Consider the following 14,283-nt stretch of genomic DNA (forward strand, 5'->3'; position numbering starts at 1 on the left):
AATACAGCTTGGACAGTGTCTGGTAGTGCAGCAGAGCCCCGTTCTAATTCATGTGGCTAAGCCGCAATACCAGGCAGAGCCTGTGCTGTTTGTGCTGTCCTAGTGCTATATTTTTGTTTTGTTTTTTGTTTTTGTAGGTGTGAGTTATTTTTTTATTTTAATACAACCCCTTTAAGCCTTTTTTTTGTATGTATGTAATGAAAAAGAAATCCCTAAAGTATAAATTTACCTTTGGTGAACCTACACATACTGTTTTATAAGCCAATTTCAGAACTTGCAGCTCCGTCATATATTATTGGTATTATTTAACAGTTTTTCTTATGCAAGTCAAATAGTAAGATCAACCGACTGCGGGTAATTGAAATACCTTGCCATTACCTTCAATAGGGCAGCAGAATGCAGGCTTTTGTTTGTGGCAGTCTCAATTCACCTATAGCGCAAACAATGGGGGGTTGTTGTACTAAAAGGGAAGCCAAAGGGAATATGATTTTGGGATGCTTTATTGTACTAATGTCCTTGGTTTTAAAGGGATCACCTTCCATAATAGTAGTAGAATAGGGAACTGTTCTTGATACAATTGGCGAATGTGCAACTTCTGCAACAATGGAGCCACATCTTCATTATCCTTGACATTCCTTCCTGAAAACTGAGACCTTGTAGACCAGTGCTAAAAGGATTACTACATGGTTAACCGGCGTATTCCCTGTATACAAATATCTTTATTTCCTTCCCTTTTTCCCATCCCTTGGTTGAACTTGATGGACATGTGTCTTTTTTCAACTGTACTAACTATGTAACTATATTTCCTTTATTCTAATTTAATCCTTGTCTAACACATTCGTCTATCTCCCGTTCTTGGTGTTTTATGATCTCTTCAACAACAATCACGCAAACTTTATTAACCATGAGTTGACTATCTTGGTTCAATAAATGCTATAGTTTATCCTTATAATTTGTGTCTGAGGAGGTCAAGAATTCCTTTGTAAACCATATGTAATGTATTTTATCAATCGGCTACAGTTCATTGATCTGTGTACTGCAAGTGTCTAGAAGTCTTTGTCATTTATACTGTTGTATAATGACACCGGTAATGGTGGAAGAGAGATCTCTTACTACAGATACTGAATAAACATATGTTCGGTAAATACTCCAGCCCATAAGAAAACTCTACAGGATGCATCACATGGGTAGAATATTTGCCTGGCGTATTATTATGTGTATTTGGCACTCCTAGAGCTCTTCCGCTCAAATGTGGCAGAAGCCTGGTATTTACCTTGCCTGCTTTTTGTAGATCTACTTAAGTAAACCTGCTGGAACGATAGTCCGCCTTCCTGACATAGCATTGTATGGTTATTTGTATGTTACAGAAGCAACAGAATGTGTACAACTAGCAAATTACAGTATCTTGTAATTGTTACGTTATAAAAGATTATGTGAGTATTTTCGCCTACCATATTACTCACGAGAGTCTAAAATTACCCACAACTTGAAGAGAATCTGGCTGTTCTGAGGCCTCAAAACTGCTGACAAAACGATAGAGGGGAGGGCATTGTACACATATCTATTCTCACGGTCAGGCAATGATGTCTAATTCCCCAGGCGCTGTGATTGCAAGTGCCACTAAGGTGGCACTTGATGTGCAAGTTCTCCTTCACGCTGCCGCCAGCCTCGTCTCCTGTCTCCTGATAGGCCACTAGAGCCGTCACTCAGAGCAGAGAGTCGCACTTACGACCGCTACACTGGCAGAATTAAATGTCGGTTTCTTGGTCATGCTACTTGCAGGAGTTTTGGAGCCTCAAATTGGCTGACAGATTCTCTTTAAAATTACAAAATTCAACAAAAAAGACGTGTAAGTGGATATGCGTACAGTATGTAGGTGTAACTCTAAAAATACAATTGCTTCAGCCCTGCGCCTTGCCAATATCCAACCTGGTTATTTCTTGCGAGTAGGTTATGTTGACTTCTGTTGACCTTCTCTTTGAGGTTTCTCGCTGTGGACTGAGGTATTATAATAATAATATGTTATTTTATGTAGACTGTATCTGTTTTAGTATATATTAAAATCCCTTTTAGACAGCTGCCTAAAATTGCTCTGAAATTAAAAATATGAAACCCCAAAAGATCCAAAACTCTGGTCTAGATTAGGGACGGACTTTTCAAAGGGCTGGAAGATTGAACTTTGATATAAATTTTTTTTAGAGTAAAGGTCCTTTTACACCGACTGAAAATCGGCCGGTGTAGCGATCTCTGATCAACGAGACATCATTGATCGGCGCTAGTTTGCTCCTGTCACACGGAGATATGGATAGGGATGAGCGGTCGTTACTCAGATCACTCGTCCCCATACATTATTATCATGTCAGCAGCATGTCTCCCTGTTTACACACCAAGATGTGCTGCCGACAACGATAATATTTTTAGTTTGTTTCTATGAACGCTCGTCTGCCCGATAATCGCCCAGTATAAAACCCCCTTAATGCTCTTCTGAAGACTTTTGCCCTATAAACCTTGGTTAGCACAGCACATCATTTACATAAGGTACATTGTCCCATCAGGTCCGTAAACGTATTCAGACGAGCATATATGTAGTCCGTGTGACAGCCGTTATTAAAACAACGGCTGTCACACGGGCACATGTATTTCAATGGGGCCGTTCACACGACCGTTGTTTCAACGGAGCGTGTGAAGGGTCCGTGAAAAAATAGTACGTCCTATTTTACTGCGTGTCACGATCCCTCCATAGATTCTAGCCTATGGTGTGGAATCGGTGACGACGCGTCTTGCATGGGTGCACCTCAGACGTGAAAAACTGTTTTTTCACATCCGAGGTTAGCTACTCTCGTCTGAATGCAACCTTAAAGAGGCTCTGTCACCAGATTTTGCAACCCCTATCTGCTATTGCAGCAGATAGGCGCTGCAATGTAGATTACAGTAACGTTTTTATTTTTAAAAAACGAGCATTTTTGGCCAAGTTATGACCATTTTCGTATTTATGCAAATGAGGCTTGCAAAAGTCCAAGTGGGCGTGTTTAAAAGTAAAAGTCCAAGTGGGCGTGTATTATGTGCGTACATCGGGGCGTGTTTACTACTTTTACTAGCTGGGCGTTCTGACGAGAAGTATCATCCACTTCTCTTCACAACGCCCAGCTTCTGGCAGTGCAGACACAGCCGTGTTCTCGAGAGATCACGCTGTGACGTCACTCACAGGTCCTGCATCGTGTCAGACGAGCGAGGACACATCGGCACCAGAGGCTACAGATGATTCTGCAGCAGCATCGGCGTTTGCAGGTAAGTCGATGTAGCTACTTACCTGCAAGTGCTGATGCTGCTGCAGAATTATCTGTAGCCTCTGGTGCCGACACGATGCAGGACCTGTGAGTGACGTCACAGATCTGCACTGCCAGAAGCTGGGCGTTCTGAAGAGAAGTGGATGATACTTCTCGTCAGAACGCCCAGCTAGTAAAAGAAGTAAACACGCCCCGATGTACGAACATAATACACGCCCAGTTGTACTTTTACTTTTCAACACGCCCAGTTGTACTTTTGCAAGCCTCATTTGCATAAATACAAAAATGGCCATAACTTGGCCAAAAATGCTCGTTTTTTTAAAATAAAAACGTTACTGTAATCTACATTGCAGCGCCGATCTGCTGCAATAGCAGATAGGGGTTGCAAAATCTGGTGACAGAGCCTCTTTAAATAAAATGTGACTCCATTATCTGCTGTTACAGTTTCTTACTGCCTCTTTATTGTTGGCCTGGCCTTTGCACAATCTTAAAACAATTGTCATTTTTTGTGGATGTCTGAGATATATTCAGTAGATTTAGTGCTGTGCCTCTTTTACTGCCTCTATGTCAAACATAAATGGCAATCGTTGGTTTAATCCGTACATGGTAATGCCAATGTTAATTATAGTACTATTACACGGTGACTATATTCCACTTAGAGGTAATGTAAGCAGTTAGTGGATGTGGAATGCTACATATGTAATTGATGATCATTATTTTCACACAGACCACATTTCAGAAGGCCACAAATGTTGTTTACCAGTCCCACCATGTAAGCAGAAACAAGAGAGGTCAAGTTGTTGGTACCAGAGGAGGCTTCCGTGGCTGCACTGTTTGGTTAACAGGTATGATCATCTTGTCTGGTCTTCATTGGATTATCTAGTTACACAGTCACCTAGAAAAAAAGGAACTTGTGGGTATTGATTAACAAAAAGCTTGATTTGGGAATCCATAAGTATATTCTATGTATGGTGGAAATAAGAACATTAGAATCTTACATATGTCTAACACAAGCCCTAGTTCCCCCAAGAAAATTGTTATCGTAGGTAACTGTTTAACCTAATTTGGAACCTAAAAGTAAGATTGGAGTTTGTGAGGTTGTATGACCCGAGCCCTATGTGGATCGTGTGACAGTCTATGGATTTGTGTGTGAAAGTCTATTATTATAAATGTGATCAGTACATATCATTTACTCAATCTCAGGTTTGTCGGGGGCTGGGAAGACAACTCTAGGCTTTGCATTGGAAGAATATCTGGTGTCTCATGCTATTCCCTGCTACTCTCTTGATGGTGACAACATTCGTCATGGGCTGAACAGAAACCTAGGCTTCTCCTCAGAGGATCGGGAAGAGAACATCCGCCGAATTGCAGAAGTGGCAAAACTCTTTGCTGATGCCGGTCTGGTGTGCATCACTAGCTTCATATCTCCTTATACCAAGGTAACAACCTCCGTAATGGTGAATGCAGTGATTCTATAATCCAGCAGGTAGAGGAATGTCAAAAGTTGTGATAAATTGCGGGGTGGGGGACTCCAAGTACTACGGCTCTGAGACCTGGACTGATCACAAGAACAAAGGGACTGTGGTTCTTTGCTGACTGCTGGGCTTCTTCAGCCTGTGTCAGCCTGACTGCCAATACAATGAATGGGCATATCATGTATGGGCTGATCCTTGGCAGCAATTTGTACATACAGGCAGCAAAGAGAGGAGGCACAGCAGGCAAGATGGTATTCTTAACATTTTTATGCACAACTGAAGAGTGGTATTTATGAACATTGAGGAAATCTAGTATTTTTGCCTACGGAAATAACATGCAGTGCAGATTTTAAAATCTGCAGCATGTCAATTTCCATTGCAGATTTTTACCACGGATTTCACCTCTTTCAATGTAAATATGTGAAATTCATGGGGACTCTGCAGCAAAATCTGAAGCATTTTACACATGCAGATTTTTCTGCGCATTTGTCTCAGATTTGCTGCAAATTTTTCCATGTGGCATTGGAGTGAGTAGCAAAATTCGCCATTGACAGGGAGAATGGTAACACCCAGCTGTCAATTAATTTATACATTTCCAGATGAAATAACGGAGGAACGGCACAACGCAAAAAATATACTCCACCATTGTTATTACATGGGCAAGGCAAATATTTACTAATACAGACCTGTCAGGAAATCTGATAGGTCCTTTTTAAAGGGGCTATCCGGGGACCAAAAATTGCATTGCAATAATAGATTTATGTGAAACTAAGTAACTTACTAATATACTTTAATTAAAAATTCTGTCGAAAATGGTGCAGTTCAAACCTCATGAATTATTCAGTATGTGCTGGAGCTTTTCTGATAGTGATGACCATTAGCTCCACGTGACTGAGATCTTGCTTCATGTGCTGTTCATGAACACGACCGCAAGGGACTGTCACATTGCCTATTGCTTGAGTCCAGAGCAGAGTATCTGCTAGCCCTTTGCTCGGGGCTCCAGCACTGCTCCCAACGTCCCTATTTGGTAAATTCAGGGGTTTCCTATCGCTGGAGTCAACGAGCAGAGCATCCGCTGATGATCTGCCTGGGGACTCCACAACTTCTTCCCACGTCATTGTCACTGTCTATATATGGACAATGACGTCGGCAGCACTACTGGAGTCCCCGAGCAGAGCATCAGCTCATGCTCTGCTCGGGGACTCCAGCAATAGGAAACTCCTGAATTGACCAAATATGGACGTCGGGAGCAGTGCTGGAGTCCCGACAAAAAGGTAACTGATGCTCTGCTCGGGACTCAAGCAATAGGCAATGTGACAATCCCTTGCTGTCATGTTCACAAACAACACATAAAGCAAGAGCTCCGTCACTTGGGGCCGTGTCAGAGTGTCATCATTATTAGAAAAGCTCCAGCACTTACTGAATTCTTCATGAGGTTTGAACTGCACCATTTAGTACGGAATTTTTAATTAAAGTATATTAGTAAGTTACTTAGGCCCCATGCACACGACTGTATTTTTTCCCTCCCGTAAATCCTTCGTCACGCGTTTTTAACCCGTATTTACGGACCCTTAAAAAAAGGGGGGCTGGAAATGATGTCACAATCATGTCCAAACCCCTTAAAAGGGTCACAAGATCGCTCAGATGCCATTTTGTCTGCTTCTCTTTATTAAAAAATTGAAATCCACTGACGTCGCCTAGCAATGCTCCCGTAATTCTGGGAGCCCCATAGACTTCTATGGGCCTGCCCGTACTGTAATTACTGCCTTAAATAGGACATGTTCGATATTTTTCAATGGCCCGGGCACCTTCCCGTACGCAAACGGGAAGGTACCCAGGGCCAATAGAAGTCTATGGGCCCGTAATTACAGGCGTTTTTACGGTCGTGTGCATGGGGCCTTGGTTTCACATAAATATATTATTGCAATGCAATTTTTGGTTCCCGGATAACCCCTTTAACACTTTGTATTTTGGGATGTCAAATAGGCATTGGAATGCAAGTTGTGTGCACTTAAATACACTTGCTGTTTGAGTTTCAAGCATAATAAATTCATTAATGACTCTTTGTTGGTTTCAATAGGATCGTGAAGAGGCTCGGAAAGTACATGATAGGACTGGACTGCCATTTTTTGAGATTTTTGTGGATGCTCCATTAGATATCTGTGAAAGCAGAGATGTGAAGGGCTTATACAAGAAGGCCAGGGCTGGAGAAATCAAAGGTATACTTGTCGAACTTGGACAACTTGCAGTACCGGTTTTATATGACTTACTCTTATCTGATTCCATATGCATAGGAGTACACACATCTATTTAATACATTATAGGCAGATAAGACCTGCTAATAATATCCCATGCACAGTGTCATCATTTATTTGCAGGATTCACTGGAATTGACTCCGGATATGAGAAGCCAGATGCCCCAGAACTTGTGCTGAAGACTAATCTCTACAGTGTAAATGAATGCATCCAGCAAATTGTGGAGCTGTTGCAAGAGGGAGTGAGTCAATCTACAATTTTGTGAAGCTATATAATAAGCAAAGGCATAAGCACCATAGAAGTAGCCTCAGCCGTTATTATGTTATTATGAGACCCGGGGAGAGGAGGGCAACACCTCATGTTTGGTCCTATTTTCCTTTGTAAACCTCTAAAGGCTTTACAGCATTTCTAAAAAGGTGAAAGGGGAACCATCCTGGAGATCAAGTCCTCTGTCCTGGCATGTGAGAGTTTGGTGACATGAACCAACATCTATAGGGGGCTCTATTTTTATTTTTGAAGCCTCATCTCCTCTATGCACACATTGAGGAGAAGGAACTGCATCTAGGATCATTGAAATGAAGAAAAAAATAATAATTCAGTTGCATATATTAGTAACCAGAGATAGAATGACAGATGATGGAACATATGAGAGTAAAAGTTAAAGAAAAAAGTCAAGAAAAAAGATTAGTCAATATTACAAACTGCTATTATTTAGTGAAGGTGCATAGAGGCAGCCATATTGTGGGCCAAGCAAAATACATGATACTACTTAAGAGACTTGAACAAGGCACAGGGGGCACCTTAGCCCCTTCATTGTGCTGATCTGTGGTGGCCCCAGAGGTCAAAACCGCACCAATAAAATATTGAAGGGCTATTGTAAGGATATGCCATTAATGTTAAGGTATCGGAGGAACACTTTAAAGCGAAGGTGTCATGTTAAACATGCTATTCAATCTGAAAAGATTCAGTATAACTTCATATATACTTAATTTATTCATATAAATTGGTGTTCGCGATTTTACTCAACAGACTTCTCTGTATGAATGTGCGGGCAGAAATAGCTGTCAATCACTGAGCAGGACCGCCCACTGGACTCCTAAACCCATGAACTCATAAATCTATTTTGTAACTAGAATCATATCTATGAACTAAAGCAAATGTGTTAATGCGATTGATAGTGCGCTCATCAACCACACCTATGTGAACCTGGCCATTAACGTAATTAATATTGTTAATTATTAATACAAAGTAGTTTTAGTACATTATAAAATAATTATAAAGGCATTATATGTGATACAAGACAGATAAAAAAAATATATTATGCATGTCCCTACATTACATGGAGAGGCTATTGATTTAAATGGGCACACTGTAATGCGTTGCTGGGAAACTAAACACTTCTGCGATGTTCCCACACAGATTACAGCTTCTTACTGGGGGTCCCTTCAGTGACACCACCCGTGATCATCTTATAGCCAGGGGACCCCTCTAACAATAAGGCATCGTTCAAAGTGAACAACCTCTTTAATGTAAAACCATGAGATCCTTCTTTGGAAATTGGAAATAACATAAATTTATTTTGCAATTGTTATATTCTAGAAGACAATACTAGAAGCGCCATTTTGTAATCTTCATTTTCTCTAAAACATGTAGAGATCTGATAATTACCTGGAATATATACATGTTCTTAAAACAAAGTATTTTTGGTATGGGATCAGATTATATACAGTGATCCCTCAAGTTTACAATATTTTCAACATAAAATGGTCTTTCATGGGCCATTGTAACTTGAAACCACATTCAACATACAATGCCACAAAATGTCTGGATCTCAGGTGCGTGTGATTGGCTCGAAGATCAAGCCAATCAGCATGGCATTTGACTGGTAAAATTCCGGTTGTAATGCAGTGCATGCCCTGATTGGCTGTCTAGTAGCGCCTCTCTACAGTACAGTACAATACGTCCTGTGCTGCTCTTCACCTGCACCAGAATGAGTTGCTCCTTTGGACACCAGGTGAGGACGGCTCCATAATGTATTTCTGGTACACTGTGCACTGTACAGGTTCCTTGAGAAGCTCATGTCCTCATCGTAGAAAGTGACTTACAGCTTCCAGCAGCCACAGTATTTCGGACTTTTATATGTGGGACTTTCTTTATCTGTATTAGATATCTGCAAAATCATCTTTTTTCTTATCTGTGGTTGACATTTTGGGGGCTTTGGAACCAATTCCTAGTTTTCCATAGAGTTATGGTCTCAAGTTACAATATTTTCAACTTACATTCGTCGCCCCAGAAACCAAATAATATTGTAACTTGAGGGACCCCTGTATTTCTTTTCTCCAGGAAATTGTCCCATCAGGAGCTATAAAGGAAGTCCATGAATTGTTTGTACCTGAGAACAAGTTGAACCAGACTCGGGAGGAAGCGGAGAACTTGCCTGCAGTCGAGATTACGAAGGTAAAGTAACTCCTCCGAATTTATTTATGATGGTGAAGAAGAGCTTGATTTAAAGGAACACTAAACATAAAGTGAGCACGTGACGCGTATAGAAGGAGCTGCTACTATTATTTACACATGTATATAAATGTTTCTGGAGGTTCTCAGAACTGGACATATGTGACGTAAGGTAATGATCATGGGGCAGGAATTTTTCTGGACTTTCTCTCAGTCATACTATTGAAGAACACTAAAGTCAACCTTGTATTAGCCAAATATGCCTTACCCTAGCCACAGAGAGAGAACTTTCAACTTTGTAGTATAAGGCCCAGTTTACACAGCGCTTTTTGGTGCACATTCTGACGCGGAAAGAGTGTCGCAATCAGCGCCAAAATAGGGCCCAAATCTTTCTCCATTAATATCAATGTAACGTAGAGGCAATTTTTTTTCCCAAATGCTTTTTGAACGCTTGCTGAAAAAAAAAGCGTCATGCCCTATCTTGGAGCAGTTTCTGCCACTAAACCTGCATTGAAATCAATGGGAGGCAGAAAAAAATGCGATGTTCGTTTGGAGGGGTTTTTGACGTGTTTTTTTTTTTTTTTTTTACCAAAAATTGCCCCCAGTTTTTGCATTTGCTTAATAAAATACGCCTGAAAAAAACCATGTCTTAAAACATGTAAAAAGTAAAAAACGCTTGCATTTCAAAATCTACCTCAAAAATTCTGAAGGAATTTTTTCAGCTTGGCAAAAATCTCAGTGTGAACATACCCTAAGGGACTGAAGATATAGTGTGCCTTTAGTGGAAGATCTATAAAAAAATAAATAAAAAAAAGTCTTATTTTTTTTTATACTATTGGAACATTTTAGACTCCTTAAATAAAAGATTAGGGTAAAAATAATTATAAGAAACGGACAGAACTTGACATCTTATAGAGAATACACACAATTCTATTTAATTGAAAGCCGCCCTAGCTGGCTGTGTTACAGGCATTCGTATATATTGGCGCTGCAACTTTTCATACATATACAACTTGTCAGAAAAGAAAGATTGAAGGATAGCACATTGTCAAGGAATATACACTGGGGACTATGGAGCATGTGTAGCTTACTGTCCCATTTCTGGACAAAACTTGTATAAATCAATATTTGCAATTGAAAGGCCATGTCCAAAGCAAAAAGGAAATATTTTTTTTGTGCCAGTAATATAATTTGAAAAATGTACAAAAAGAAAATTGCAAACCAAATACTTTCGAACAGAATTATAGTCACATACAATTTTTTTATTCCGGATCTTACATGATTCGACTAACAAAAATTTCTGTGTAGTGAATGTCATGTCATCTTGTCATTTCAGGTGGATCTTCAGTGGGTGCAGGTCCTGAGTGAAGGCTGGGCCACTCCGCTCAAGGGCTTCATGCGAGAGAGGGAATATCTACAAGTGCTTCATTTTGACATCCTCTTAGACGGTATGGATTGTTCTTTTATGTCTTTTTTATATCCTCCTGTTAGAACTTCATTAGTTAATGATGGATTTCACAGTGTAAAAAATGGGTTTACAAAAGGTTATATTGCCATTGGAGGATTATAGTTAAAGGGAACCTGTCGCCATCATTTCACCTATTAAACCAGCAATAACTGGTGGTAGTGAGGGGAAAATCATTTCTATATAACCTATAATGGTCTTCTTAGTCGCCTCTGTAGCTTTAGTATTCAGTTTTTTAGTGTTCCCATGCCGTATGCTAATGAGCATAAAAGAGTCAAATCTTCATTTGAAAAGAGTCAAATCTTCATTTGAAAAGAGTCATATCTTCATTCCTCAAGTCTTTCCGACTTTACCCTGCCTCCTTACTTTTGATTGACAGCTCCTCGCCTTCCCCAGCATACAAAATCCCGCGCTTGTGCATTGATGTCCTCTTCTGGTGTGTGCGCACAAAGGGACACAGGATTATTACGATAAAAGGCGTGAAATGTTTGCAGACCGTTATTTACAGTTGGAGGAGGAGTTTAGGAGAGGGGATAACGGCAATGAACTTTTGATAGCAGCGGCCATTGAGGTATAAGTAAAGTTTAATAGGTGAAATGCTGGTGACAGGTTCCCTTTAAAGGAACACTCCAGGGAAAATGATACGGTGTATTCTGCTTAGTTCAGGCCCCGAGGGGGCGAGCATGAATCCCTTTGTCATACATCATTCCGTCAGGCCCTGCACTAGGCATAACCGTGTATCAGATTTGTCTGGATTGTTCCTTTAAGTAGAATGTAGTTCAGCTCAATACCTCTAGCCGCAGGAACGAAAAAACAACGAATTCTTGCTAAATTATGTTACATTATATTACTAAACCTATGACATTTCTAACAAGCTGCAGTAACAAACATCAACTAATAAACTCCTTTCATCAAATTTTGCTTGGCCATGCCAGACCATTTCTAGTTATCAGATCATTTCATGTTCCACACCTTTGCACATGAAACAAAAAATGCTAATGGCCTTGTCATATATCATTATAAATACATTAGTCATGATTAACTGTAATGCTGTTGTTGTTTTACCTTCATTAAAGTTCGATTGCACATTTATTTGACCCTGAGAAGACTTTGACCATCGTCAATGATCATGTAAGGTCTACTCCTATTCATGGGTGCGGTCATTTCAGTTGGCCAGATTTTTAAACAAGGAAGAGGTAGCATTCAATTTAATGGTTGGTTGCTATGATAAATATTCAGTTTGGTTGTAAGAGATTATGGTTGGCCAACTTGGATTTGTGTTGGTACTTTAGCAGTTGGCCAACCATAGCCTTGTGTACTACCAGCCTGAAAGTTGCCCTTTAAAACCAAACATTGGCTTGCATGGTAACATTTTCCTCTTGTCTGAGGAGGTAACATCACCCACAGTTTTCATAGGGACTATTGTCATACTGTAGATGTTCTAGACAATTTTCTGGCAGGTCCAGTAATGGTCCTCATGATTCTGAGATATCATTTTTGGGTATAGGGCAGGAAAAGCCAAGGTTTTCTTGTGTTCCGTCATCTCTAATAAGGAATAACATGAATGGTGTAAGTAGTTCTGTTTTGATTTATCAAACTACACTTTTCTTTAGATGCGAGGCATAACTCAGATTTAACATTCTCAAAGTCTCTTGGTGAGTTTATTTTATGTCAGAAGAATTAGTTCCAAATCATTCAGTCACTTAAATTACATCCATATACAATTTTTGCTCCAATAATGAAATTTTGCTGGTAAATTAAATGTCCGTCAATGAATTGTAGTGATTTGCACTTATGGAAAGTCAGTATTAGAACCCCATGAAATTTACCAAAATGCATTCTCCTTAAACAAAAATACATTCTGTAAGTGCAACCCACATGGTAAGGTAATGGAAACTACTACATCGGCAATACCATGTAATAAAGAAATTGATATTATTAATCAATCTTTGTTTTTAAATTGTAGCATCTTAATTTCAGGTTAAGAATATTTCATAGGTCAGTTTATGGGTGGTATTAAAACATCATGAGTTTATTTTTGTATTTTTTTTTGTTTAGATAGAATGAAAATATTTTTTGACATTTAAAGAAGAAGTATTTTATTGTGATTGGAATAAATGTACCATCCCTAAACTGATTTTTATTAAAGGGGTTTGCCCATCAGGGACATTTATGGCATATCCACAGGATATGCCATAGATGTCAGATGGATGCGTGTCCCACCTCCGGGACCTGGACCTATCCCTAGAACGTGGCCCCCTAAACCCTATAGTATCTTTCTCTGTCCCCGCTGCAACTTGTATTTTCTGAAAATGTAAGTAGAAAACAGCGTAGCTCGCTGAGCTATGCTGTTTACGTAACTCCCTTAAAAGTGACTGGCAGTTACGGAAACAGCGTAGCACTTGAGCTATGCTGCTTCCGTAACTGCCTTTCACTTCCATGGGAGTTATGGAAACCGTGTAGATCAACAAGCTACGCTGTTTTCTACTTACATGGTTGGAAATTACAAAAGGCAGCGGAAACACAGAAGGAATTAAGTTTAGGGGGCCCCGTTCTAGAGATAGGGTTACGGGTCCCAGAGGTGGCGACGGCATCTATCTGACTTTTATTGTATACCCTGTGGATATGTCATAAACATCCCTGATTGAAAAACCCCTTTAAGATGAAATATGAAGAATCGTCTGACACTATCTGTACAATACAATGTCTAAGTAAAGTCTCATGTTTGATTATGGCTCCATAGTCAACATATATAAAATCTATCATCTGTTAAATACTCCATTATTATTTGCCTGTTTCACCATAATTTTGAGTTATTTGTTGTTGTTCTGTGCAGTTTAGAAGAAAATTCCTGTTGCACGGAAACTGTCAATAAGCAGGTTACTTTTTATGGGGGTTGTGTGCATGTTTCTGTTTAGTACCTTAAGATGCATAGCTCTGAATGGATCTGATGATATGGATCTGATTGGGCATATTCATCCTTGTGTGTGTAATGAGCTGGGCTGCAGGGGTAGTAATGTGTTCATGAGCCAGTCATACCAATTCAGAAGAGTAAACTTTTATACAATCCAAACCTGGCCATACTCCTACATAGATATATGAGATCTAGTTCACCTGACTCCACCATAAATACGCAAATCCAACATGCCCAATCCAATTTTACCCGGACTTCTGCTGCTGGGGGAGACTCTGGAGGGCCCCATACACATAAGATAATGATCAAATTCTGGCAAAATCTTAGGGCTTGCTTAAAGGGAGTCTGTCATGACTTTTGTACCCCCCACACCGGTAACGCCGCTAGATAGTGGTAGGGGAAACCAGTTTACGCTTACCCTCTGGTACTCCG

At 40.0% G+C, this 14,283-nt stretch overlaps 1 protein-coding gene across 1 annotated transcript in view; it reads left to right on the forward strand.

Annotated features, from left to right (window-relative positions):
- The window catches only part of PAPSS2 (3'-phosphoadenosine 5'-phosphosulfate synthase 2), a 57,195-nt gene that overhangs the window by 25,218 nt on the left and 17,694 nt on the right, over positions 1-14,283 (forward strand). The window contains exons 2-7 of the mRNA XM_075841198.1: positions 4,015-4,132; positions 4,491-4,726; positions 6,843-6,981; positions 7,141-7,259; positions 9,362-9,475; positions 10,809-10,920. Of these exons, the coding sequence (XP_075697313.1) occupies positions 4,015-4,132; positions 4,491-4,726; positions 6,843-6,981; positions 7,141-7,259; positions 9,362-9,475; positions 10,809-10,920 (838 nt within the window). The remainder of the gene's footprint in view (positions 1-4,014; positions 4,133-4,490; positions 4,727-6,842; positions 6,982-7,140; positions 7,260-9,361; positions 9,476-10,808; positions 10,921-14,283) is intronic.

This window comes from Rhinoderma darwinii, chromosome 11 (assembly GCF_050947455.1).
Source record: "Rhinoderma darwinii isolate aRhiDar2 chromosome 11, aRhiDar2.hap1, whole genome shotgun sequence".
Lineage (NCBI taxonomy): Eukaryota > Metazoa > Chordata > Amphibia > Anura > Rhinodermatidae > Rhinoderma > Rhinoderma darwinii.